This window comes from Neopelma chrysocephalum, unplaced genomic scaffold (assembly GCF_003984885.1).
Source record: "Neopelma chrysocephalum unplaced genomic scaffold, ASM398488v2 Primary Assembly neopelma1_97102, whole genome shotgun sequence".
Classification (NCBI taxonomy): Eukaryota; Metazoa; Chordata; class Aves; order Passeriformes; family Pipridae; genus Neopelma; species Neopelma chrysocephalum.
The window spans coordinates 3740359-3765183 of record NW_020925744.1 but is presented as its reverse complement, the minus strand read 5'-3'; the positions used below and the strand labels follow the sequence as shown (position 1 = coordinate 3765183).

General features: G+C 40.1%; 1 protein-coding gene across 1 annotated transcript; it reads left to right on the top strand.

The window, feature by feature from the left end:
* Positions 1-1983: 1983 nt before the first annotated feature.
* On the top strand, positions 1984-22923 carry SLC30A5 (solute carrier family 30 member 5). The gene is made up of 16 exons (XM_027671558.1): positions 1984-2226; positions 2396-2518; positions 4231-4297; positions 5184-5269; positions 6676-6763; positions 8480-8567; positions 10176-10252; positions 11415-11585; positions 12222-12510; positions 12870-13078; positions 14157-14314; positions 14931-15060; positions 16795-17020; positions 18391-18617; positions 20496-20624; positions 22350-22923. The coding sequence occupies exons 1-16, from the start codon at positions 2153-2155 to the stop codon at positions 22518-22520; spliced, it is 2313 nt and encodes a 770-aa protein (XP_027527359.1). The 5' UTR covers positions 1984-2152; the 3' UTR covers positions 22521-22923.
* The last annotated feature ends 1902 nt before the right edge of the window (positions 22924-24825 follow it).

The window sequence follows — 24825 nt, the reverse complement described above, 5'->3', positions numbered from 1 at the left end:
AGATTTTAGCTTTTCTCTCCTTTAGCTGTTCCTACAGACACCAATTTTGCTCTAGTTAACAGTCATTTATTTTCACTATTCCTTTGAACAACCCTAACCAGGTTCACCACGTCTTTTTCTTCTGTTAAAAATTTTGGTTTTTAGATACCTGCTCCCTGTCTTTGCAGCAGTGCAGTAGCCATCGGTGTGTGCAGTGGTGCTCAACTGGACTATATGAACACGCACATTTGATAGCCCTTACACTGACCCTGACAGGGCCTAGTAATGTGTATTTTCACAATTAGTGGAGATATTATATGGTTTCACACATATTAGGGTTCACATGCTGACACCAAGACACCTCTTGGCCAAACCAAATACCACTGCAGCAGGCTACAAGCCAAGATTGGGTTTCCATTATGTCAAGATTACACACACATGTAAGTTCACATCCCAGGTAAGCTTATGCATGTGCAGGTGAGGAAGGACTGCTGATGTGGCAGGACACATGTCCTCCCAGAGGGTTCCTTTGAGCCGGGGGTCCTGCTGGGGTGCACAGCCTGGGCAGGGGTGCCTTGCCATCCCTCCAGCCTCCAACACTCAAGAGGCCAACCAAGAGGATGCCACCACAGACAGATGCTTGAAACAGGTCTTGAGGAGGCACCAGTGGGGGCAGCTCAGTGAATTGGCAGGCCAGGGACTATAACAACACAGGGCTTGTTCATGCTGTCAACCCCAGGAGTCACAGGAGAGCCACTGATGGGCAGCAGCCTGCCCCAGTATGCCACATATTCTCACCCTTAAAGGGTGCCTGCATCCACTGGTCTTTGCAATGCCTTCGTTTAACTCACACCTCTACATTTTGTGTGTCCCCCAGTTTTGGTCCTAGAAAGCTCTCCCCTGTGCCTCTCTAGCCTTTTCCTCTTCCGCTCTCTGCATGTCCCTGACGCAGTCCGTTGATTCTCATCCTCTCCGCTCTCCCACATCACTTGGTCTCCTTACTCGGCTCCCGGGCCACCCACTCACCCCCGCCTCTCGTTCGCACTCCAGTCCTGTTCCTTGTGCTGTTTGTCAACATCTCCATCTCCTGGACACAAGGCACACGGCACGTAACTAAACTCCAACCCCCCCCCCACCCCCCAACCCCCTAAATTTATTTATTCATTCATTCATTCATTCATTCATTTACTTCCCCCCCTCTACAAACATTATCGACATCTTCTCGTTATTCCATGGGCGTCCAAGTTGTTAACAGTGGGGATTTGGACAGGAGACAGGACCTGTGGGTTAAACTTTTAAGGGATCTTCACAAGGCAGCTGAAGAGCAGAGCCACCACTTCTTTTTAATAGTTTTATGCTTGCCATGCAGAAGTTTCCACATGCACTCAGAGTATTTTGCAAATCTGCAAACAAATTTTAAAAAAATCTTTGATTTCTGACCAATGCAATTCTGAATATTTCATTTGTCAGCAGTCATACTCCTCTGTGCTCCTGTTCCTCCTTCTCTTCCTAGTTAAAGTCTACCAAGTCTACTTCAAAGAAATCCAACATGCAGCTGATTATTGCTGAGATTATTTCAATATATCAGTATATGTCTCTCTATATATATACATATAGATATCAGTACCAAAATCACGTGTTGGGATGTCCCCAAACCAGAAATTTTGATACACAGCTGGAAGAAAGCAGCTAGCTCACAATATGGACATTTCTAACCTTCCGCCTCGACTTCTCCCATTAATTTCAACTCGATATTTGGAGCCGCCAGCAGGGAGACCCTCTCCTGATGCTCGATCCTGGCGTAGGGCTTTGCACATAATCATACAAAATAAACAGGGTTAACAAAAAAAAGGTATGGAATTCCACCACCCCCTTCCCGACCCCGCCCCGGGGAGAGCGAGAGCCGGCCCAGCCCCGCCCCTCCGACCCCGGTCCCGCCTCTACAGCTCCCGGCCTCGCCCCAACCCCCGCCGGGGCGCCTGCGCACTGCTTCGCGCACGCGCGCAGGAGGCGCTTGCGGACCCTCGATTGCCGTTCCCGGTTCCTGTTCGTGGTTCCCGTCCCACTGCGCTGCCCGCGGGGGATGAAGTGCCCCCGGCGCGGGGCAGGCGGGCCGCACCCGAACGTCTGAGCGCCCGCAGCCGCTCCGTGCAAGAGCTCCCTCCTTGCCACCATGGAGCAGCCGTACGGCGGGCAGGCCCTGGCCGGCGGCGGCGCGCTGGGGCCCGTGGATGTGCCCAGCGCCCGGTAACGGCGAGGGGGGCAGCGGCCGCTCCGCTGGGTGCTCCCTCCCTCAGGGGAGCAGCGGGATCGCCCGAGGGCCGGTGGGGGCCGCACCCTCCACTGAGGCTCCGGGCCCGCGCGGTCGCGGCGTGTGCGCGGCGGCAGGTGCGAACCGGCCTCTTTCCTTCCACAGGCTGACCCGGTACATCGTGCTGCTGTGCTTCACCAAGGTTTTGAAAGCTGTGGGCTTGTTTGAATCCTATGATCTCCTGAAAGCGGTCCACCTCGTGCAGTTCATCTTCGTAGTGCAGCTGGGGTGAGTGTGCGCGGGATGCAGCCTTGTCCCCTACCCTTACAACGTGCTCTGTCTGGGGTGTTTTGTGACAGCGTCAAGCTTGTACCCTGCATTATTTTGTTCTAGATACTCAAGGAGTAGAAGGCATAGCAGTGAATCTGAGAAATACTTTGTTCACAGGAGTGTTTTTGCTTCACATCTCTGCTCACTATAATTTCAGTATCTTGGAATGTCTCAAGCTGGAAGGGATCCATAAGGATCATTGAGTCCAACTCCCTGCTCCTTACAAGACTACCTAAAACTAAACCAAGAATCTTTTCCTTGGGTTCTGACAGGCTTGATGCTGTGACATTTTCCTGGGAGCCTGTTCCAGTGACTGGCCACCCTCTCAGTGAAGAACCTTTTTATAACATGCAATGTGAAGTTTCCCTGATGCAGTTTCATTCCATCTCATGCCCTGTCACTGTTCACCAGAGAGAGGTCAGCACCTGCCCTTTTGCTGCTCCACAGTTCTAGGCCACAATAAGGTCACCCCTCAGGCTCCTCCAAACTGAGCAAACCAAGCAACCTCAGCTGCTCGTTCTCCTGCCCTCAAGACCTTTCACCATCACAGCTGCCCTCCTCCAGACACACTCTAGCAGTCTAATATCCTTCTTATAAGAAGTGCCAAAAACTGCACGCGGGACTCGAGGTGAGGCTGCACCTGTGCAGTGCCGAGTGGGATAGTCAGCTCCCTCAACCAGCTGGCAATGCTGTGCTTGATTCTAAATGCACTTCAAGGCACAGCTGACCCTTTTTGCTGTCAGGGCACACTGCTGATTCATATTCAACTTGCCATCAGCCCAGACATTCGATAGGGCTACCCTCCAGCCTGTTGTCCCCTAATTTGTGCATATATGCAGGGTTACCCACCCAAGATGGAGAACCCAGCAACCAGGTCACTCAGGCATGTCTTTTTAATTTTCTTAACAAGAGTGTAGAAGATAAGCTTTCTTCTTTATAGTTTGTATTCCTGTAGTTCTTGTGAGTTTCAAATGCCTTTTTTCCCACATTGAGGGCTAAGCTATAGAAACTGATAGCATATATGAAGAAACAACCTTTGCAGACAGAATCCTGCTTCATGTTTACATGATGCCATGTGGAAGAGCATTTATGTAATAAACTTAGCAGAATTGGAATATTTGGAATTTCATTTTTTTCTTTTATTTCGAATTCGTTTATATATCTGCACTTCTTTCTTGCATGTTCCCAAGCACCATAGTCTTTTTTTCCCCCATCACTTTTGTTCCCAGTTGAGGAATTTGTGTTCTGTGTCTTACCATTTCTAACAGGACTGTATATACAGCATTCCATATATGAGTAAACCTTTGGGTGTATCTTGCTGATAAAAATCAGAGTATTATTTCTCCTCAGAACTTCTGAGATTAATTATTTTGATTTTTGTAAATCAAAAATAGCAATTCTCATTAGCAATTCTGTCAAGAACTGGCATTTAAAGTTGACTGGAACTGAACTTCACGTGTCATCACTGTAGTACTGGTATGTGACACAAGTAATGCATCAGGGAAAGCAAAACCAATGAATGTGATCAGCGTGGCCTTTTAATGAAAAAATTGTAGGGAAAGCCATTTTGTAAACTGAGCCTGATATGAGAGACTTAGTTATTTAGGGCTGGTTTGGATAAAAAGCTGACAGCTAATACACAAATAGCGAAAACTTTCTTCTTTTAACAGGTCTGCATTTTTTATGGTTTTGTTTCAAAAACCATTTTCTTCTGGAAAAGTGGTGACCAAGCGTCAGGTGAGTTGACATGTAATAGCAGTTGACGTCTTTCTAAATATTCTTGGCTATGTGGCTTTTGCCAAAAGTGGAAGTAGAACAAAGATTACTCCACTTGGAAGGTGTGCTAACAATTTCTAAAAGTGTGTAACTAATTCAGTGTCTAGTGCACAAAAACCATCAGCATTTTTAGCTTTTGTCAGCTCCTTTTGAGAGTATAGTGAAAGGATTGGTCCTTATCTTCATACAAGCATCTACTTTGAGGACTGGAATTTTCAAAAGAGCTTAGTCTATTTAGCTGACTTAGACAGTCAGAAGGGCAATTTCTGGACTGCCAGAATGTTGAAATGCTCCAGTCTTGTCCCCCACCACAAAAGAGTCCTTTCTGCATGTGATGAGGGGCTGATCTAACTGCTCTTCAGACCTTTGTTGAGTTCCCAGTATCCTGAGGAGTTAGAGAAGGACCAGGTTGGAACCTGCTGATTTGTAAGAAATAAATTTTCTTCACCTGCTTCTTATTCATCTTGGTTTTATGTAAGTGTGTGTGCAAAACTCGACCCAGTGTGCGTGCTAAGTAGACAGAATCTGAAGGATAGTGTCAAAGCGGTCCAAATGTCAACTGCTTTCGTCATTAGACATGTATGGCTGAATTTTAAAAATGTGAACAGGAATAAATTGCATCTTTCATTTGAGTTCCAAAAAATCTGTCCCTATGTGGTTTTACTATTGCTAAAAAATTTAAAATTCTGGATTTTGAAGATGTGATGTTTGTCATAGGTACTTTACCTTGTTGCAAAGCACATGATTTCCCCTCAATTTCTATAGCTACTGTGCTAAAAGAATGCTAGTAATGGGGTGCTTATTTTGAAACTGGAGAAAATGATAAGGAAATACCTTTCCTTTGCAGTGGGTCAGAATTTTTAAGCATGCTGTTGTCGGATGTATCATTTCACTCTTGTGGTTTTTTGGCCTCACTCTTTGTGGACCACTGAGGTAAATATATATCTACTGTAAATATTGTTTTTCTGTTGTCATCCTTCCCTGTCTTGCTCCTTTGCTTTTTGTTTTCTGTTTGTCAGTCCATGATGCTAGCCACTTGATGTATTTTTTTTAAATTTAAATGAATCCTTATGCTTTTTCCTATGAATTCTTTTGTGCTTGGAAAAAACTATATATAATTTCCATAGAACTGGTAATTTTCTTCACTAATTCTTTGGTGAGATGCCTGTGAAATTCTTGATAGTGCTTAACACATGATGATACATGAAGGTCACCATCTGTTTTACTGACTGTAGTTTTCATAATTCCCTAGTCTCATTAGTGTAATGCCAGTTGCTTACTTTCCTCTTTGGAGTCCATGGCTTGACAGCTAGTGATAGCAGCTGGTATTCCTGTGACAGGTGACTAGAATCAATTTATGCACTTGTTGCAGGGTACTGCTTTACCTGGTCAGCTGTGTAGACTGTGTTGGAATTGGGTAACGTTAATGCACACACTCAGAGTAAAATCACTCGTGCTGTTTACTAGTAGTACTTACTGAGTAACTGTAAAAGAGTAACATTAGACTTCCAAAGATTAAGGTTAATATGTTGGAAAGCATCTTTCATTTGAGAGAGGAAGGTAAAGACTTAAATGATACATTTTATGAAGGTGAAGTTTTATCCTCTACACAGGAGAATGCATACCTCAGAGTCATAATACTGTGATTATTTATATTAATGTAGTTAATACTCTAGTGCCTCTCTGGATACTGGCATTCATCCCAAACAGAACCAGTAACATGGGTTCTAGCAGGCTGTATTGCTATGCAGAGGATTGCAAAAGCATTTGGTAAACTTTACAGCAATGATTACTTTCATGTTCTGCTCAGGAAAGCTGTCAATACAAGCTTGTTAGTCAGCCTTTGCTGTCTGAAGGAGATATAAGTTAGAATTTGTTATTTTCAGCAATTAAGAGGTTCTGAGGTGGCATAAACTACTAGACCATCAGCACCTCAATAAGAAGGATGTAATACTACAGAACAAGACCTCTTTTTTTCTAGGAGCCAGCAACTGGTTTAGAGGAGGTATTGTAATGGGAATAATACTTCCATCTTGAGCAAGTTAGTGTCTTGTTGTGTTGCTAGAAGAAAGTATAGTTTAAAGTTATCTATAAATGAATAATTTTAATCTGTTCTTTGAGCTGGGAAGTCCTCATTTTTTGATATGTATGGCTGACTGCAGCTAGATCTGTCTGCTGCTGATAGATTTGCATTTATCCTTTTGAATTGTTTAAACTTGCTGTTGAAATCACATGATAAATCTTTGGTGTGTCATTAATTTTAGCTGAAATAGTATATATCAAGGTTGTGATAAACTCATTGTAAATGGACTTAGGTGTTTTATTTCACTTTTTTATAGGACATTGTTGCTGTTTGAGCACAGTGATTTGGTTGTGCTGTCACTCTTTAGTGTCTTGTTCACAGGCTCAGGTGGCGGACCAGCAAAGGTATTTAAAAATCTATTTTACCAATTGTAGAAGATACTGAATGCTATAATTCAAGTGCTTCTTCAACTGTGTTTTGGATCTATGTTCATAGAACATGTGCTTTTTTTAGTTTAATTAGTGGTGAAATTGAGAGAAACAGTGGGTAAAGCTGTTGGTGCTCTGTAGCAGATACCTGAGAAGTTTTTCTGTTTGTAGGCAGAAAAGAACCTTGAAAATAATTTTTGCAATTCAGCATTCTTTGTAATGGGATTTTGGGTTCAAAATGACAAAAGGACATATGTTCATGTAGTGGTCCTCAGCCTTAGACACAGAAGTCCAGCAACACAGTCTCCAGTGGCTGGCCTATACTCTTCAATGTGTTTAGCTTTTCACATATTCTGCCAAAAAGTTCTGTAAGTACTTTCATGTCTGCCTGATCCTGCATGTGCTGAATATTTGGGCCCAGTCTTTCCCTGAATCAGAGACCTCTACTTGAGATATCCTTTAAGTCCCATTACACACACTTTTGCAAGGTGTGCTCTAAATGTGCCTAATTACCCCTAAATGGAATGAGCTTATCTCAACACCTAGTATTCTTGTCCACTTCCACTCAAAAACAATAAGAGTTGGAGGAGGATACCTACTGTCATATATCTGAGGTTAGAGGACTTGCTGTGTAAGACAAGTTTCACTTTGATGCCACTTCAGGCTGGGAGTTCTTAAATCTCTGTCTCATAACTGCACTGGAGTCCCCTAAGCACTTTTAGGTTGGCCTTAGAGTGAATAGCACAGTCATCTGCTCCAACAGGCTATGCATACCCCCCTCAAACTGAGAATCTTAGGGCATGCGGCATGAAGATCTTCATCTAGAAGACAAATTATTTTTTCCAGTCAACCACCCAAAGAGTAGATGTAAGAGCTTCAGAGAGGTTCTTTGTCAATCTGTATCTTAGTGGACCATGTTTGGCAATTCAGCTGTATGGCTTACGGCAGCAGAAACAAGAGAGCAATGACCCTGTCCTCTGCATCACTTCAGCTTTATGAAGTAAACTGGTCAGCTGACTTTCTGAAACAAGAATGTGATAGCTCTATTTGTCTTCAAAAATTAGATTGTGATAGTATTTTTCAGATGTAGAGCTCATTGTCTTGCCAAAATGATGAATACCAAAATTGCAGTGGCTTAAGTCTGGGTGGTGAGAGCTCTGCTACCTGGGATTTCATAGCTTCTTCTGTCCTTTCCCCACAAAAGTACTGTAGAGCTGTTCTTTCTCATAGCCTTTGCATAGTTCTCTAGCCTTTTCCTCCCCGGGACAAAATTGGACATTTTGTCCACCAGATGTTGTTTATAGCTCATTGATTTTACTAAGTATTAAATTATCAGGCTGAAGTAGCAGTGCATTCTGGTAGGCAGAAACACACCATGAAGAAGAAAGTAATCACATTTGAAGTTTGTAAGATACAGGCTTCTAGCCTGCTACAGTGGTGATGTGTCCTGAGTTATCTCATAAATCTGAAAACCAGAAAAAAATGTGAAATTATATTGTCAAGATCACTTTCTTAAAAAAATGGGTGTTTCATTCATGTTTTTCTTACTGAAGTGTGCTTACAATGATCAGGAAGCAGGGAGGGAGGGGACTGATTTCCAGGATTTTTTTTATAATAATCTGTTATAGCAAATTATAAAAATATTTAGCGGTTTTTGTTGATTAGCTGTTTGTTGTTTGGGTTTTTTTACAGACAAGAGGTGCTGCATTTTTCATCATAGCTGTCATCTGCTTACTACTTTTTGATAATGATGACCTCATGGCTAAAATAGCAGAACATCGTATCCTTTATTGCTATGTGTAAGACCAAGTGACTGTTATTACTGGAGCAGAGAGAATGTGAAATTGAGTATACTGAATTAAATTATAATTTGAAGTGGTCCTGAAGAAAGTTTTCAATTGATCATCTCATCATAGTTTACTGACAAAAATAGTACATCTAAGGATGGGCAGTAAAAATAAACAAGGTGAAAGTAAACTTTACAAAAGAAGGATAAAAATATGAAATTACAGTTGCAAACTGTATATTCTGGAACCTTATTGGTTAATTCACTTAGTTTTTCAGTGAGTTGATTCATAGAAAGGCCTGAGTAAGAAGGGACCTTAAGAAAGACCCTTAAGATCATCAAGTCCAACCGCTAACCCAGCACTGCCAAGCCCACCACTAAACCATGTCCCTAAGTGCCACATCTACATGTCTCTTAAATACTTTACCTCCAGGGATGGTGACTCAGCCTGTTCCAATGCTTGAAAATCCTTTCCATGAAGAAATTCTTCCTAATATTCAATCTTAATCTTCCCTGGTGCTACTTGAGTCCATTTCTTCTTGTCCTTTCTCCCTTTACTTGAGAGAAAAAATTGATGTTGTTACAAACTCCTTTCAGGTAGTTGTAGAGAGTGATAAGCCTTCTTTTCTCCAGACTAAACACCCTCAGCTACTCCTCACACATGGTCACCAGCTCCATTGTCCTTCTCTGGACATGCTCCAGCACCTCAATGTCCTTCTTGTAGTGAGGTACCCAAACCTGAATGCAAGATTTGAGGTGTGGCCTCACCAGTGCTGACAATCACTGGTCCTGCTGGCCACAATGTTGCTGGTAAAAGCCAAAATGCCACCTGGGCACACTGCTGGCTCATGTTTAGCCACTGTCCCAACAGACCCCCAGTTTTCCACCCACTTTTTTGCAAGCCTGTAGCACTGTCTGGGGTTGTGGTGACACAAAGGCAGAACCTGCCACTGGGCCTTGTTGAACCTCATACTGTTGGCCTCGATCCAGGGATCCAACCTGTCCAGATCCCTCTGCAGAGCCTTCCCACCCTCTAGCATATCAGCATTCCCACCCAGCTTGCTGTCACCTGCAAACTGGCTGCGGGTGCATTCCATCCCCTCATCCAGATCACTGATAAAGATATTAAACAGGACTGGCCCCAATGCTGAGCCTTGGGAAACCCCACTGGTGATGGAATGCCAGGTGGATGTGACTCCATTCACCACCACTCTCTGGGTCCAACTATCCAGACAGCTTTTTTACCCAGAGAACAGTGCACCCATCCAAGTTATGAGCAGCTGGTTTCTCTGGGAAAATACTGTAAGAAACAGTGTCAAAGGCTTTACTAAAGTCCATGCAGACAACTTCCACAGCCTTTCCCTCATTCACTAGGCAGGTAATCCTGTAATAGAAGATCAGGTTGGTCAATCGGGACATGCCTTTCACAAACCCATGCTGAGGGCTGAGCCTGATCCGCTGTTTGTCTTCCACATGCCAGCACACCTTAGAGCTCATTTTGCTTACTTCTGCATTCTGTGGTCTTTTGCTACTTTTGCCTGTTCTTTAGTTTAAAACAAAATCATCAAATGAAACTCTTCCTTAATTTTTTTTTTAATTTAGCTGAGGGGCATCATGACAGTGCTCTTACCCATGTTCTCTATACAATCATTGCTTTCCTGGGTGTTGCAGATCACAAGGTAAATAACTTGTATTTTAGAAGGTTAATATTTATCTAAGTTTTGTAGGTAAGAATTTCACCAGCTCAGAGCTAATCCAAGCCTAAATCAAACCCAAAATTTGAACATCCCTTCCCCCTCATATTGGAACTGGACTAGAGCTGGAATTTTTACATCTTGATAGGAGTTTGAGCAGCTTCAATACAGCAAGCCAAACTGTACAATATTCAACCTCTGTAGCTGATAAGGACTTTGCTGTAATGCATGACATAAAAAGTCTCATTAAAATTATCATGAAGTATTCTGTCATCAGTGTTCTGGATGTTCATAATGCTTTGCATACAAGCCATTTCTTACTCACTTTTAGGATCTGTGTTTTGTTGCTGCTTCTTTATCTTTCCCCAGTCTTTCCTTTACATTAGATTTGTGCTTGAAGACATAGATGTTGATACTTCTCAGTAGTATAGTCCCATTGTAGTTGGTGATATGACTAGCTGAGTATCATAATCTTACTGTACAGGGTTGATCCAGCTGATTGAGTTATTGTGTTAGCTTACTCTTGCTGCTAAAGTGGCTGCAGTGGGGACTAAAACAAGAAAAAATACAGAGCAGCTGAGAAAGTATTAATATAAAAATAAATGTTAGACTGGTTAATGGTGCCCAAAAGCAAGTGTGATCTGAGGGAGATAAGATGCTGTGTGTGTATCTTGTGATTAATTTGTAGAACAATTTTGAAAGAAAATAATGTGGAGAAATATGATAACAGTGTAAAGGTAAGTGGATGAAAGGTTATGAAAGGCTTAGAGGCCAAGGTAATGTGAACCATTGGGAGTTTATGTATGCTTTCAACATGTTTTTAATAATGGAAGATGGGAAAACAAGCTTTGTGAGATTTTTCTTTTTCCTCATATGCTGTTTGTTACCATTTCGCTGCTGTTGTATGACAACTAACACTACTGAGAGTTTTAAAATTCAAGTCATAATAGGCTGTTGTGAATAATGCTAAGATATAACCATGTTAGTGTTTTTAACTAAGCAACAATTACGGGAAATATCCTGTCTTTGGCTTTTATTGCCAAGTTAAAGAAAGCACATTAATCTTTACTCCATGTAAGTGCCACTGTGATTGGAATGGGGGTTTTGGGTCTTAAGAAATGCTGACAGTTTCCCCTTATGTTTCCAGGGCGGAGTACTGCTTCTGGTACTGGCATTGTGCTGTAAGATTGGTTTTCACATGGCTTCCCGAAAACTATCTGTAGATGTAGGTGGAGCCAAGCGTCTTCAAGCTTTGTCTCATCTAGTTTCTGTCCTTCTGTTATGCCCATGGGTCATTATCCTGTCTTTGACAACAGAGGTAAGATAACAAGTACAAAGATTAATCATTTTTTGCAATGCTTGACAAGTGAAATTTAAATATTTCCTTTAAAATATCTTTAAAATTACCGAAGTTCATGTCTTTATTTCTGTAGTAAGCTCCGTTTGAAATTTTTTCATTATGTTTTCCTTCTATATTTTGATTTTTATCTATGTGATACTTTAATTTCCTCTTTTGTGTGATAACTTTATTTCATCCTTCTAGCTCAGATATTATATCTTGGGTTTGTCTACAAATATTGCACAAGTATTAACAACTATATAAATACAGGGCTCTTTTATCCCTAAAGAGTAGATTATTTATTGTGTTTTAAAAACATGTTCTTTATGCCCACATGCATAGGCAGAGTAGACCATTACAAACATGGCGTTGCATGTGGCGTTGCTTTTAAGAACGTGAAAGTATTTAAAATAAGGTACTGTCATGCATTTTAGATATATGTGTCTTTCTATATCTGAGATGTTGGTTTTATATGATAAATTGAAAGTATAGAAGTATTTATGTTTTGATGGATTACTGAAAACATTTGTAGTTCAAGTGAACTACCTGTAATGCTGTATATACAATCACATCAAAAGGTGAGCAGTCCTGTTTGAAATTTATTTTTTGTTGCAGAGTAAAGTAGAGTCTTGGTCTTCTCTCATCATGCCTTTCATAACAGTCATCTTTTTTGTTGTGATCTTGGATTTCTACGTGGAGTCCATATGTTCTGTGAAGATGGAAGGTTCCACATGTGCTCGATACGGATCCTTTCTTACTTTCATTAGTGCATTGCTTTTTGGAAACTTTTGGACACATCCAATAACAGACCAGCTTCGAGCTATGAACAAACCACCACACCATGAAAGCACAGAGCATGTTCTTTCTGGAGGGGTGGTAGTGAGTGCTGTCTTCTTCATTTTATGTAGGTATTCCTATCTAAACTGCAATAAATGTTGTTCGTATGACTGGGAAGCCAATCAGAAAATTAAGGTGTGCAGAAGTCTTTTGGATGAGCTTTTATGGATTCTTTAGTAAGAGGGCCTGTAAAATTTTGCTCTTTTATTGTCTGTCTATGAAAAAAAAAGAAGGTAATAAATCTGTTGTGGAAATGCTGATCTAATCTTACATAGCAATGAAATCTAATGATAAACCTCAAGATGAAGTTGACAGTCACTTTGCTGCCTGCAAATTTTATACAGAATTTGATTACTGATTCAACAAATTATAAAAAAGCTGTGAATCTTGGAAATGACAACAAACACTTCAATGCTTTCCTTGCAGCTGCCAATATCCTGTCCTCCCCCTCCAGGAAAGGGCAGAAGGGTACCCTTATTGGCTATTCCCCTGAAGGCACTCCTCTCTATAACTTCATGGGTGATGCATTACAGCAGAGCTCTCAGTCATTGCCCCGGTTTATTAAGGAGTCGCTGAAACAAATTCTTGAGGAGTATGATTCTAGGCAGATCTTCTATTTCTTGTGCCTAAATCTGGTAAGTGCAAGGTCTTTTCTTTAAAGCCAATCATAGTAGTGCATACATAATTCAGAAAGAAGAGTTATTATTTAAAAGGTTCCCATAATTGATTATTTTTAAAGAGACTTTGACAGAGTAGTTTAATTAGATGGTATATTAAAATAAAAGATTTTTATACTAATCTTACGGTAAGGGGAAGGTCACTTTGATTTGTTATCACAGGCAGCACTGATTCTATGTGTAACTGTTACACCAGTAACTAAATACTTGTATGACCATGTGTTTAACACACCTCAGTGTTGCCAGCAGGTAAGCTGAAACTGATATGGCCTTTAAGGATGGACACAACAAAACAGAAGGTGTGGGATTGATTAGTGTAATTTTGGAGTAGGCTGGTTTTATTTCTAGCTTCTCTGTTTATCAAATAGATAAAGATAATGCAGTAAGCAATATTGATAAAACCTCATTTGCAGAGATCTCTCTTCATTCTTAGCCAGTTATCCAAGAAAATAAGGGGAGAAACTTGAAGTATCCATTATAATTTTATGGCGTTCCTGTATGGAATATGAAAGATAGGAAAAAAAGTTTTTAGGCAGACATATTAATCATAGTAAATTGTTCAGGGAAAGTATGTATTAAAATTGTTTCCATGTGTACCCTTCTCAAAACTAATTCCTCAGATTTAACAGTCAACTGGTGAAGAAAATCTTTACGTAACAGATTTACAGACAGCATGGCTTTTACGCTAATAATATATCAGATCAGACCTCTTACACTGTTTAATGGCAAAATGCTTAAAATTTTGTCTGCGGAACATCAGTTTAAAATTCTAAATGAAAACTTAAATTTATTCCTGCAGAGGGTTGTTTTCTAAAGTGTAAGGCTTTAAGGAGGGTAGATTCAAAAATGTGTCTTCATAGGCTTGGAATGTATCACTTTTATTTCACTGAAGGAGAGAAAAATTGGCCTAGAAATACTTTGAACAATACTTCTGAAAAATATCGAGTGTTCTATGAAAAGAATTTCCTGCTAGCTACCAAAATATTAATATACAAGTTAATATTTGAGAAAAAATTCAAACTCTGTTTTGTTTTAGGCTTTCACTTTTGTGGAGCTTTTTTATGGAGTATGGACCAATAGCCTTGGCCTTATTTCTGATGGATTTCATATGCTTTTTGATTGTTCTGCATTAGTGATGGGGCTTTTTGCAGCTCTGATGACAAGATGGAAAGCAACTCGCATATTTTCCTATGGGTATGTGCATTGGGTTCTTTAAGGACTACTTGCAACTTACTTTCCTTGCTCATTTTCAAAATGCCCTGCCATGTTTGGAGTGTTTCACTAGTGTATGCTTCTGTGGTTTTTTTGCTGTCTCTTCTCTACCATTTGGGCTCATGCTGTTCTCTTCTTACCCCTGCAAAAAATGTGCCTGAAATGTAATTTTCATTTACCTCTACAACTTGTGAATATTATTTAGGAATTACCTCATTCCTTATATGCATGTATGTCAAACAAAAATATATGTTAAAAGTCAATGTTCACACAAGGATTTAGATTCTGCTGAAATAATCAAGCTTTATATGGTTGCATAGCAGTTTAGCAATTTGAAGCCAGGAATGGGCATCATATATGAAAAAATACTTACGTTAATAGTGCTTTATTCTATTGGAGTTTGGACAGTTGCAAACTGGTAACCTCTTGGTTAGAAATAAAAAACTCAGAAATTGAGGCATGATTTTTTGTCATTGAGAAAAATACCATAGCTATCTTAATGCTGTATTAAATATATTATAACTTTATTTATTATAACTTTGAGATTTGTTCAGAATACCCATTCTTTACTCTAAAAAGTATCTACGTTTACTTTCAGGTATGGACGTGTAGAAATTCTCTCTGGATTTATTAATGGCCTCTTTCTGATGGTGATTGCTTTCTTTGTCTTCATGGAATCGGTAACCAGACTGGTGGATCCTCCAGACATAGATACAAACATGCTAACTGTAAGTTTTCTCACTCTGTTTGAATGTAGTTTTGCAGTTAATGGTTCATTTATGTTTATCTCCAGAGTGACCTTACTGAGTCCTTCTGGGGACTTAAAGGAGCCAACAAGAGAGCTGTAGAGGGACTTTTCACCTAAGCATGGAATGACAGGAAAAGAGGGAATGGCTTTAAACTGAATCAGAGTAGGAAGAAATTCTTTACTTTGAGGATGGTGAGGCACTGGCACAGGTTGCCCAAAGAAGTTGTGGATGCCCTATCCCTGGAAGAGTTCAAGGCCAGGCCGGATGGGGTATTGAGCAACCTGATCTAGTGAAAGGTGTCCCTGCCTATGGAAGGGAGTTGGAAACAGATGGTCTTTAAGGTCCCTTCCAACTCAAACCATTCTATGATTCTATCAAAATTGCATACTCAAGGGATCTAAACTGTGCCTTGACTTTTTAACAGATTATAATTTTGAAGTGCAAACTACATCTAATTTTAAAATATGAAAATATATAGGGTTGAATGTAATTTTATTATAACAGTTGAGTGATTTTTGTTCCTAAGATGTTGGAGCTCTAATCTTTTTAGAAGATGATCATTCTACAATAAAATATAGTAAGGAAATAGTCTGTACAAGACTAAATTTGGTTCTGCAGTTATGTATACCAATGTCAGTTATTACAGAAAAGATTTTAAAATACTAAGAGCTTAGTATCTGAGAAACCTCAAAAATGGGCCAGAAACCATAACATTATGCAGATTGTACTACTATGGCAATTATGATGATCTGCATAGATAATCTTAACTAAACTTGTGTCTCTCTACCTTCCACAGCTTCTTCAGGGGCTCCCCTCTTAATTTTTCAAGATAGCATCCCTTTCTTTCTAATACAATAGCTCATTTTTTTCAAATTATTTTTATTATGGAATTCTGCATATCTAAGCCTTTATTGATTGCGTTTCCAGCTTCACTTGTTTGCTCTCCCACATACACATGAATTTTTGCTGTCCTGCATTCTTCTGTAACAAAGAGAAAGATTTTTTTGTAGGCACAAAAATGAATGTGTGTTGCTGAAATCAAGGCTTGATTTTTATTTCTGCATTCATTTTGATCTTCAACATTTGGTCCATTTTCACTACTGATGCTGTTTCTTGGGAGTGGAAGGTGTTACCCTCTTGACATGAGCACAGTCTGCATAGCCAAGGAAAGGTCTACTAACCTCTAAGCAGGACTTGTTTAATTACTTCATTAGCTGGAATTACTCTTACTGCTTTGCTGGTTTTTCAAGAGAAGAATAGAAAAATAAGCAAGCAGATAAAAAGCACAATTCAACCACAATTCAACCAATAAAGCACTAGTTGCTGTCTTAAGTACAAATTATGTGTGTCCTAGATAAAATATGAAAGTTTCTTTTTTTGGGGGGGGGGGGCAGTGAAAGCAAGGGAAAGCTTATATTCAAACCACCGTATCTCTTTTTGAAAGGAAATAATATTGATCAGCCTTTCTTAAACAAAATTTGTTATCTAGCCTTGATCTGTGAATACTAGGTTTTGCATTTAAATGGTGGATTTTGGGTGGATCTTTTGCAAGAGGAAGAAAACTTCTTTGAAACCAGATTGTATAGTGAAAGGAATATGATGGGGGATCCATGTTAGAATAACTCTTGTGTTGCTATCACTGCTTCCACTAGAAAACAAATTTGATTGCCTGGGAGGATGCAGTGAAGTTAAAGACTTTTTTCCCTCTTACAGCCAGTTTCTGTTGGAGGGCTGATCGTAAACCTTGTTGGTATCTGTGCCTTTAGCCACGCACACTCCCATGGAGCTTCTCGGGGAGGCTGTCACTCGCATGATCACAGCCATTCTCACCACGGGCACAGTCACAGCCATGGGCACAGCCATTCCCACGGTGACCATGGGCACAGCCATGGACATTCCCATGGGTCTTCTGGGGGAGGCATGAATACCAACATGAGAGGCAAGTACAGGTTGTTGAATCATTAAGATGTATGTGATTTCCAGCAGACTTTGAAGATTTTCAGAATCATACCCAGTACTGTGCATCAGTCACTCTCCAGGAGCGATCTGACAGTCTTTATATGTGGTAGACAGGAATTGCTCAAACCGTTTATGAATTTAACTTAAAGAAACTTAATTTGAAATGTTTCTTTTTGGGGCTTTCTTAGATGTGGTCAATACCAAAGGACCAATAAAAAGCAGTAATCTACAGTCTTCACCAACATTAGTAGATGGCCATTCTAAACTTTATTCTATAAGCTTTAAGTCCTTGTTTCTAAGTTCAACCTGGAAATGGAAGTACCAAATCTCTGTCTATAAAGGTACTACCATGTTTTTAGGTATCATGTGGCAGCTGGTTGTAAAAATACTGGGGAGGGAGTAAGAAGCAGGAGAACAAATGCAGACCTGGAGTCTAAACTATTTGTGATTTTTTTATTTGCGACTCAGAAGATAAGGTGGTAAATACAAAACTTTCTTTTTCAAATCTGAAATCATAAGCTAGCAGAGACGGCAATATATATAAAACTTCAACATAGAATTTTTTCCCTAGTAGTTAGAAAGTAGTTATTTGCCAACTGTCTGGCTTATAAGAAAAAAAAATATATAAAGCAATTATGGTTTTTGTGTTAGCTTGTCAGGATGTGGTGAATAGTCTCATATTTTATTGGTTATTTTATGTCCTAATTCAGTTGGTTATCCTGGTTATTTGTACTCATTATGTCTGCCATTTTTGTGAAGTCTGCCCATACTCATGTTTTAGTATTCTGCACAATTCTAACACTTAACTAGCATTAATCTTACAAATGCTTAGAGGGTATTTTTCTATGCCCATTGAGTGTACATTGAGAATGAACCCACAATGAAAGCAGTATAAAATATAAAATTCCTACCAGTAGCAAAAGGACAATGTTCTTGTAAAACTGGAGCAAAATTGGCTTACAAAAACCGAATACATTAATATATGTCCACATTAAAAAGTCAGTACATGTACACTGATCTTTTTATTCCTGGTTAAGGATCAATAGATCCCTCTATAGAGAGTTAAATGGTTATGATTATAGTACAAATCCCACTAACAATTCAAAAACATGTAGTTAAATCTGTGGATGCCTGCCTAGATCATTGGCCTGTAGAGTAAAAATTGGTTTTATGATAATTTATAATTAAACATTAGAAAAGCTAAATGTTTTGTGTATTTTGCCCCAGGTTAGGCAGAGGATATTTGGTTTAGCTTCAGGATATTTAATAAGCTTTACTGTGTTTTTCCTATTGAACATATACATACACTTTAGACAGAACTGTTAATCACTCCATTTCTTTTGTTTTCAGGTGTATTTCTGCATGTGTTAGCAGACACTCTTGGCAGTGTTGGTGTTATTGTATCCACGATATTTATTCAGCAATTTGGATGGCTCATAGCTGATCCACTCTGCTCTCTCTTTATTGCTACATTGATTTTTCTTAGTGTTATCCCACTACTGAAAGATGCCTGTCAAGTGCTTTTGTTGAGAATACCTCCAGAACAGGAGAAAGATCTTCATGCTGCTTTAGAAAAGGTACAATTCTAAATGTTTTCATATGCAAACATACAAAACTGTAACTGTTTTTAATAGTTATTAAACTAAAGTAGTTCGGTCTGACAGTTTCCATTGTCTTAACTTCATGTCTCAAGTTGTTTAAAATCTATTTTGCAGAGATGTGACAGGATTAGTAGTTCTACTGATAAAAGTTGTCTTGCAGCTAAAAAGACTTGCACTGGTTTTTGCTTTCATGGGTAGCTTTTTATGGGTATGATGTAAGACAAGTATGGTAACAGTGTGGGAAACGTATTTAGTAGTAAGTAACATGGCAGTTCCCTGAACCTTGCAGCCTTTTTAAACTTGATGTGAACAGTTCAGGCTACAGGATTATATCATGAGCCTGTAATTTCAGATTTTCTAATTTGTCCATATCACAAAGGGCATACTGGTTTACAGTAGGTGGGATGGCAAAAATTAAACTGTTTTTTCTAATTACTTTCTCATTCTAGTTCATTTTTTTCCTGTCTGCTTCAGTACAGCATCTGCTTTGAGGCTGTACTTGGTCTTTGCTGTTGGCTTATTTTAAGTTCCTGCCCAGAATTATAGTGCAGACCTCAATGTAGAGAACTCCTCTCTGTAAAACAAAGAGTTAAAAGTGCTTTGAGAATACCATCAACTAGAGGCTTCAAGGAAGACTATCCTGAACGTGTCCTGTCAGTTATTAGAGGGAAAATGTGTTCTTATCTACATGAGAAAGAAAAGGACAGATGGAACTTATCTGGGAGAGACTTCTGTAGTGACAGGAAAGTGAGGTGCGGAGAGTGGTTTCACTTTTTGATGAGAGAAGTAATTCTGGGAGGCTGGGAAAAAAGAAGGTACTTTTTGAAAACAAAGAGCAATTCATTAAAAGATAATAGGAAAAGCATTTTTAAAAATACATCATGATAAAACAATAGTTGACAGCCAGGCATCCCTACAAGCCACTTGCTCACTCCCCTCCTTTACCAGCACCACCACTGCCAGTGGGACAGGGGAGCATAAGCAAGAAAACTCTGGAAACAATATAATTTAACAGGTAGAGGAAGGGAAAAGTGCAATGCACCACCTCCCACAAGGAGGCCAATATCCAGGCAGTCTCAAGTAACAGCCACCTTGGAAGTCAGAATCCCCTCTTCTTCCTCTACCCCAGTTTTTACTGCTGAGCATGGCATTATATGGCATGCAATATCCCTCTAGACAACTTGGATCGCTTGCCCTGGCTGTGTCCCCTCCCTATTTCTTGCTCACCCACAGCCTACCCATCAGGCGAAGGCAGAGTAGAAAAAGTAGAAGGCCTTGACAGTGCCCAATACAAAAGAGAAAGACCTGACAGTTCAGCAATATCCAAAATATTTGGGTGTTATCAAAATGGTTGTAGGCAGAAATCCAAAACACAGTGCCTTACCAGCTGCTGTGAAAAACCATCCCAGTCAGACCCAGAACAAAGATCAATTTGAAAAATTATAAATTGCAGAAAGAATTTATGTCTGAATTAAGTTCAGCTATGGTAACTAAATAGCTGCTAAATAGTGAGGTAACAGGTGCCCTAGAAATGGTAGATGCCCAACTCACATTCTGGTTAGTCTGTCCATGTATGTTCCTGTGATGTGTACACTAAATATGGGGGGTTTTTTTCTCATCCTGTTTAGTGTTGTGCTCTTCTGGGGTTTTCATTTAGTTTGACTTTTACCCTCCAGTATTGGACAGTAGTAGCAAGGTGACCTTTCAATACTAGATATTTATGAATATGGCTTAGCTGAATAGCTGCTATGCTACACAGCTTTGTTTCCCTGTGAAATATTATCCACCAATATCCATGTACACACACAATTTTTAAATGAGTTCTTAATTGTTGCTAATGTAATTTCTTTTCAGATTCAAAAAATAGAGGGAGTCATATCCTACAGAGATCCTCATTTTTGGTGTCACTCTGCAAGTGTTGTGGCAGGCACAATACATGTCCAAGTGGTATCGGATGTGATGGAACAGAGAATTGTACAGCAGGTAAGGTGCAAAATTTTTGGACTCTAATCTCTTAATTTCCTACTCAGCAGTCCTTTTTCAGTCATAGACTGAAGTTAAAGCTACCATGTGTGATTTTTTTTTTTGTAGCTATCCATTAATATCTCAGAGGTGGTCTCTAACACTGCATTGCCCCTTGCCTGCTAGCTTGGAATCAGCTGCATAAAGAGTTGTTTACTAGAACATCTGCCTAAATACTCACTGTTGAAAGTGGCACTACATCTGCTCTGAGAAAAGAAGGGGTCGTGGAAAAACAGGCCTGCAAAACAGGCAGTAAGCAGTAGGGATATCTGGATGCTAATCATGAGTTTATAATTGCATTACCACTACCTATCTGCCTTGCGTTTTTCTTTTCCTTAAGAAGATACATATTTCCTTATGCAAGACGCTAAGAATTATCCACTGTGCAGAAGTTGCAAAGCCATACCCTCTGAAGCTAGTCTTTGCTTTCCAGAAAATTGAATTTTTCATTATCACACAGAATCACAGAATCAGCTAGGTTGGAAAATTCCTCTGAGTCCAACCTCTGGCCTAACACCTCCTTGTCTACTAGACCATTGCACTAAGTGCCACATCCAGTCTCTTCCTAAATACTTCCAGGGACAGTGACTCCACCACCTCCCTGGGCAGCCCGCTCCAATGCCCAGTCTCTCTGTAAAGAATTTCTTCCTAATGTCTAAACTAAATCTCCCCTGGCACAGCTTAGGGCTGTGCCCTCTTGTCCTACTGCTGGTTGCCTCAGAGAAGAGACTGATACTCACCTGGCTACAACCTCCTTTCAGGTAGCTGTAGAGAGTGATAAGTTCTCCCCTGAGCCTCCTCTTCCGCAGGCTAAACAACTCCAGCTCCCTCCGCCACTCCTCAAAGGACTTGTGCTCCAGTCCGTTCACCAGCCTCATTGCCCTTCATTGGACCACAGCCCAGTACCTCAATGTCCTTCCTAAACTGAGGGGCCCAGAATTGAACACAGGATTTGAGGTGCGGCCTAACCAGTGCTGAGAACAGGGGAACAATCACTTCCCTGGTCCTGCTGGCCACAGTATTCCTGATAGAGGCCAGGATGCCATTGGCCTTTGTGGCCACCTGGGCACACTGCTGGCTCATGTTCAGCTTCCCGTCAATCAGAACCCAAAGGTCTCTTTCTGCCTGGCTGCTCTCCAGCCACTCTGTCCCCAGCCTGTAACGCTGCATGGGGTTGTTGTGGCCAAAGTGCAGGACTCTCCACTTGGCCTTGTTAAACCCCACACTCCATTGGATTTGGCCTATTTATCCAGACTGTCCAGGTCCCTCTGCAGATCAACACTGCCCCCCAACTTGCTGTCATCTCTTAAGTTTGCTAATCATACACTCAATCCCCTCATCCAGATCATCAGTAAAGATATTAAATAGAACTGGGCCCAACACTGATCCCTGGGGGACACCACTACTGACTAGATGCCAACTGGATGCAGCACCGTTCACCACCACTCTCTGGGCCCGGCCCTCCAGCCAGTTCCTAACCCAGCAGAGAGTGCCAACTGTCCAAACCGTGGGCTGCCTGCCAGCTTTTCCAGGAGTATGGTATGGAAGATGCTGTCAAAGGCTTTGCTGAAGTAATGATTATGATAGGGTTTCTTTTCCTGTACAGCATTTCAGAGCCAGAACACTGAGTTACTGTGAGATATGTATGAAGTGTAATACTAATGTTAACCATACTGTTCTGTTCAGGTCACAGCAATTCTGAAAGACGCTGGTGTAAACAACTTAACTGTCCAAGTGGAGAAGGAGGCTTATTTTCAACACATGTCCGGACTCAGTACAGGATTTCAGGATGTTCTTGCAATGACTCAGCAACTAGAATCCATGAAATACTACAAAGATGGTACTTACATCATGTGATACAAAGTTGTGTTCACCACAGGAGGTGTAAATGGTGAAGCTATTAGATTCCGTATTTGTATTTTTCCCAGGAGATCTTGAACATACATGTACAGAAACAAATGTACTATATATTTGAATTTTTTTAAGCATACTGTTTTTCTTAATTGGATCAAAATGCTTTTATAAAGGAGATAAGGACTTGAATATTTGCTGTATATGTGAAAATAATTAAAATCTTAAATACTGTACTTGGTGTTTATTAAACAGAAGTCTTGCAACTTCTAGATGAGCACGGATATATTCCATACTTTCTCTTAAATGTGGAACATTGGTATTGTATTTTGTTAGTAATGGGAAATGGAAATAGTTTATATCAGAATGTAAACATGATCAACTGGAGAATGTTTTTCTTTCTTTCAAAGATAGCTTGAAGACTTTGAATGAAAAAAAATACATGTTTATTATGGAGAGTAAAAATCGGGAAGCCATTTGTTTTGCACACTGTGTTAGATAACAGAAGACTACAGTTTTTTTATTATGTCTCAGCATACAAATCTCATTTCTAAACTTAATGCACCAGAGCAAATACATGTTACCATGTTACATTTGTATCAAATTATTTTTTAAGAAGAGAAATCCACAGGTTAACAGTGAGAAATTGAGAGGGGCAAAAAAATGAAGACACTTTTCTCTTTCCTGGGAAGACTCAGAATCATAACTCAAACCACTCTGTAAAATAAATCTTTTGTACTTTTTTGTATGAATAACTGGAAATGCAACAGTTTGAAGTCTAAAAGCATCCTCACACTCAGCTAAACTTTGCCTCTTCAAGATACATTATTTTTACTTAATTTTTTTACTTCATTTTTTTAGTAATACCACAACACAGCTGCAGATGTACTGTAGCCAGCTCTACTTTTGTGTATTACCCGAAGATGCAGTCCAGGTTTAGAATACCAAATTGTGACAGTAGTCTGGGACCTGGCAAGTTGCTGAAATGGACAGTAAATTGAAACTTCTTAACTCGTAGGTGAAAGAGTGTGTTTCAGAAAGTTTTGTGCATGCTATTGTCTTAATACCGTGAAGAAAACAAATCTGTGTCTTTAGTGAATGCCTGTCACCAGGTTAATGACATACGTCTTCAGAGGTAGTTATCCTTATATTTGTTCACAGGCTTCCTGTGCCCCCTTTTCTGCTTGTCTGCAGCCTTTAAATATTTTCCTTGGAATTCAGCAAATCAAGAATGTTAGCAAGAGTGAGTACGTCTTTCATTATCTCATGTATCACAGCAGTATTATTTTGTCATATTGTTTTCTCATTTATGGTATTCAGTGATTCCTAAGTACCATTATAGTAAGAACAGACTTGATGTTAGTGGGAGGGTAGAATGTTGTAGGAACTATATAATAGGATCAGATTTACCAGGAATGCAGTTTAAAATGTCCTTCAGCCTTTCGGCTTTCCTTGTGACTGGACTGTTTGAATTGTCCTTGAGCAATTCTACTTCTCGTATGACTGGAACTGTTTATACAAACTGAGTGGTTTGTTTTGTCACTCTTAAGTGAGTTTGTTCCTCCTGTGATGTGTTAAAATGCCATCTGCAGTACAAGACCGACTTGAAAAATTGTGGTCAGAAAGTTTCTAGAAGTTGCAATTGCATTTGTGTTGAATAATGAAGAATGTGTGCACAAATCACAACTTCTCATGTCTCAGGACAGTGCTGCAGAGCCAGCAGCCTTCTCAAAGCTGGATCCTGTTTTTTGTCCATATATGCATTTGGCAGTGTTTTTTTCACCTTGTCTCCTTCAGAAGGCTTGTCACTTGAATAGCAGTGCTACAATTATGCTCAGCCTGTAAGTAGAGTGGATCTTTTGATTTTGAAAACCATTCTCGAACAAAAAGCTTCAGTTAATAGTTACATGTGCCACTCCTGTTTTGAGATGATTGTACTAGATTTTACAGTATCTCACCACACCTCATTGTGATAGGTAGGTGAAAAGTGGAAGGGGGGGTGTGATTCTGTCTTTTCAAATCATTAGGTTGACATAACTGAAAAGCATTTGTGCTTGCCACAGCTTCCTCTGAGCAAATGCCAATTTCCTACTTCAGCTGCTAGCAGCAGAACCCAAAACAAATCAGGTGTCTGGGAGCACGATCATGGCAGTGAAGATGAGCTGCTCATACCTGGATACTTCACAGTCAAGTCACTCTCTGCAACACAGAGAGTTGCAACAAAACACTTTGAATGATTAAGTTTAAAGGAAACTCCTGCAGCAAGCAGTATGTGTGTACATAGCGGGGAAGAAGTTAATGTTTTTCAGTA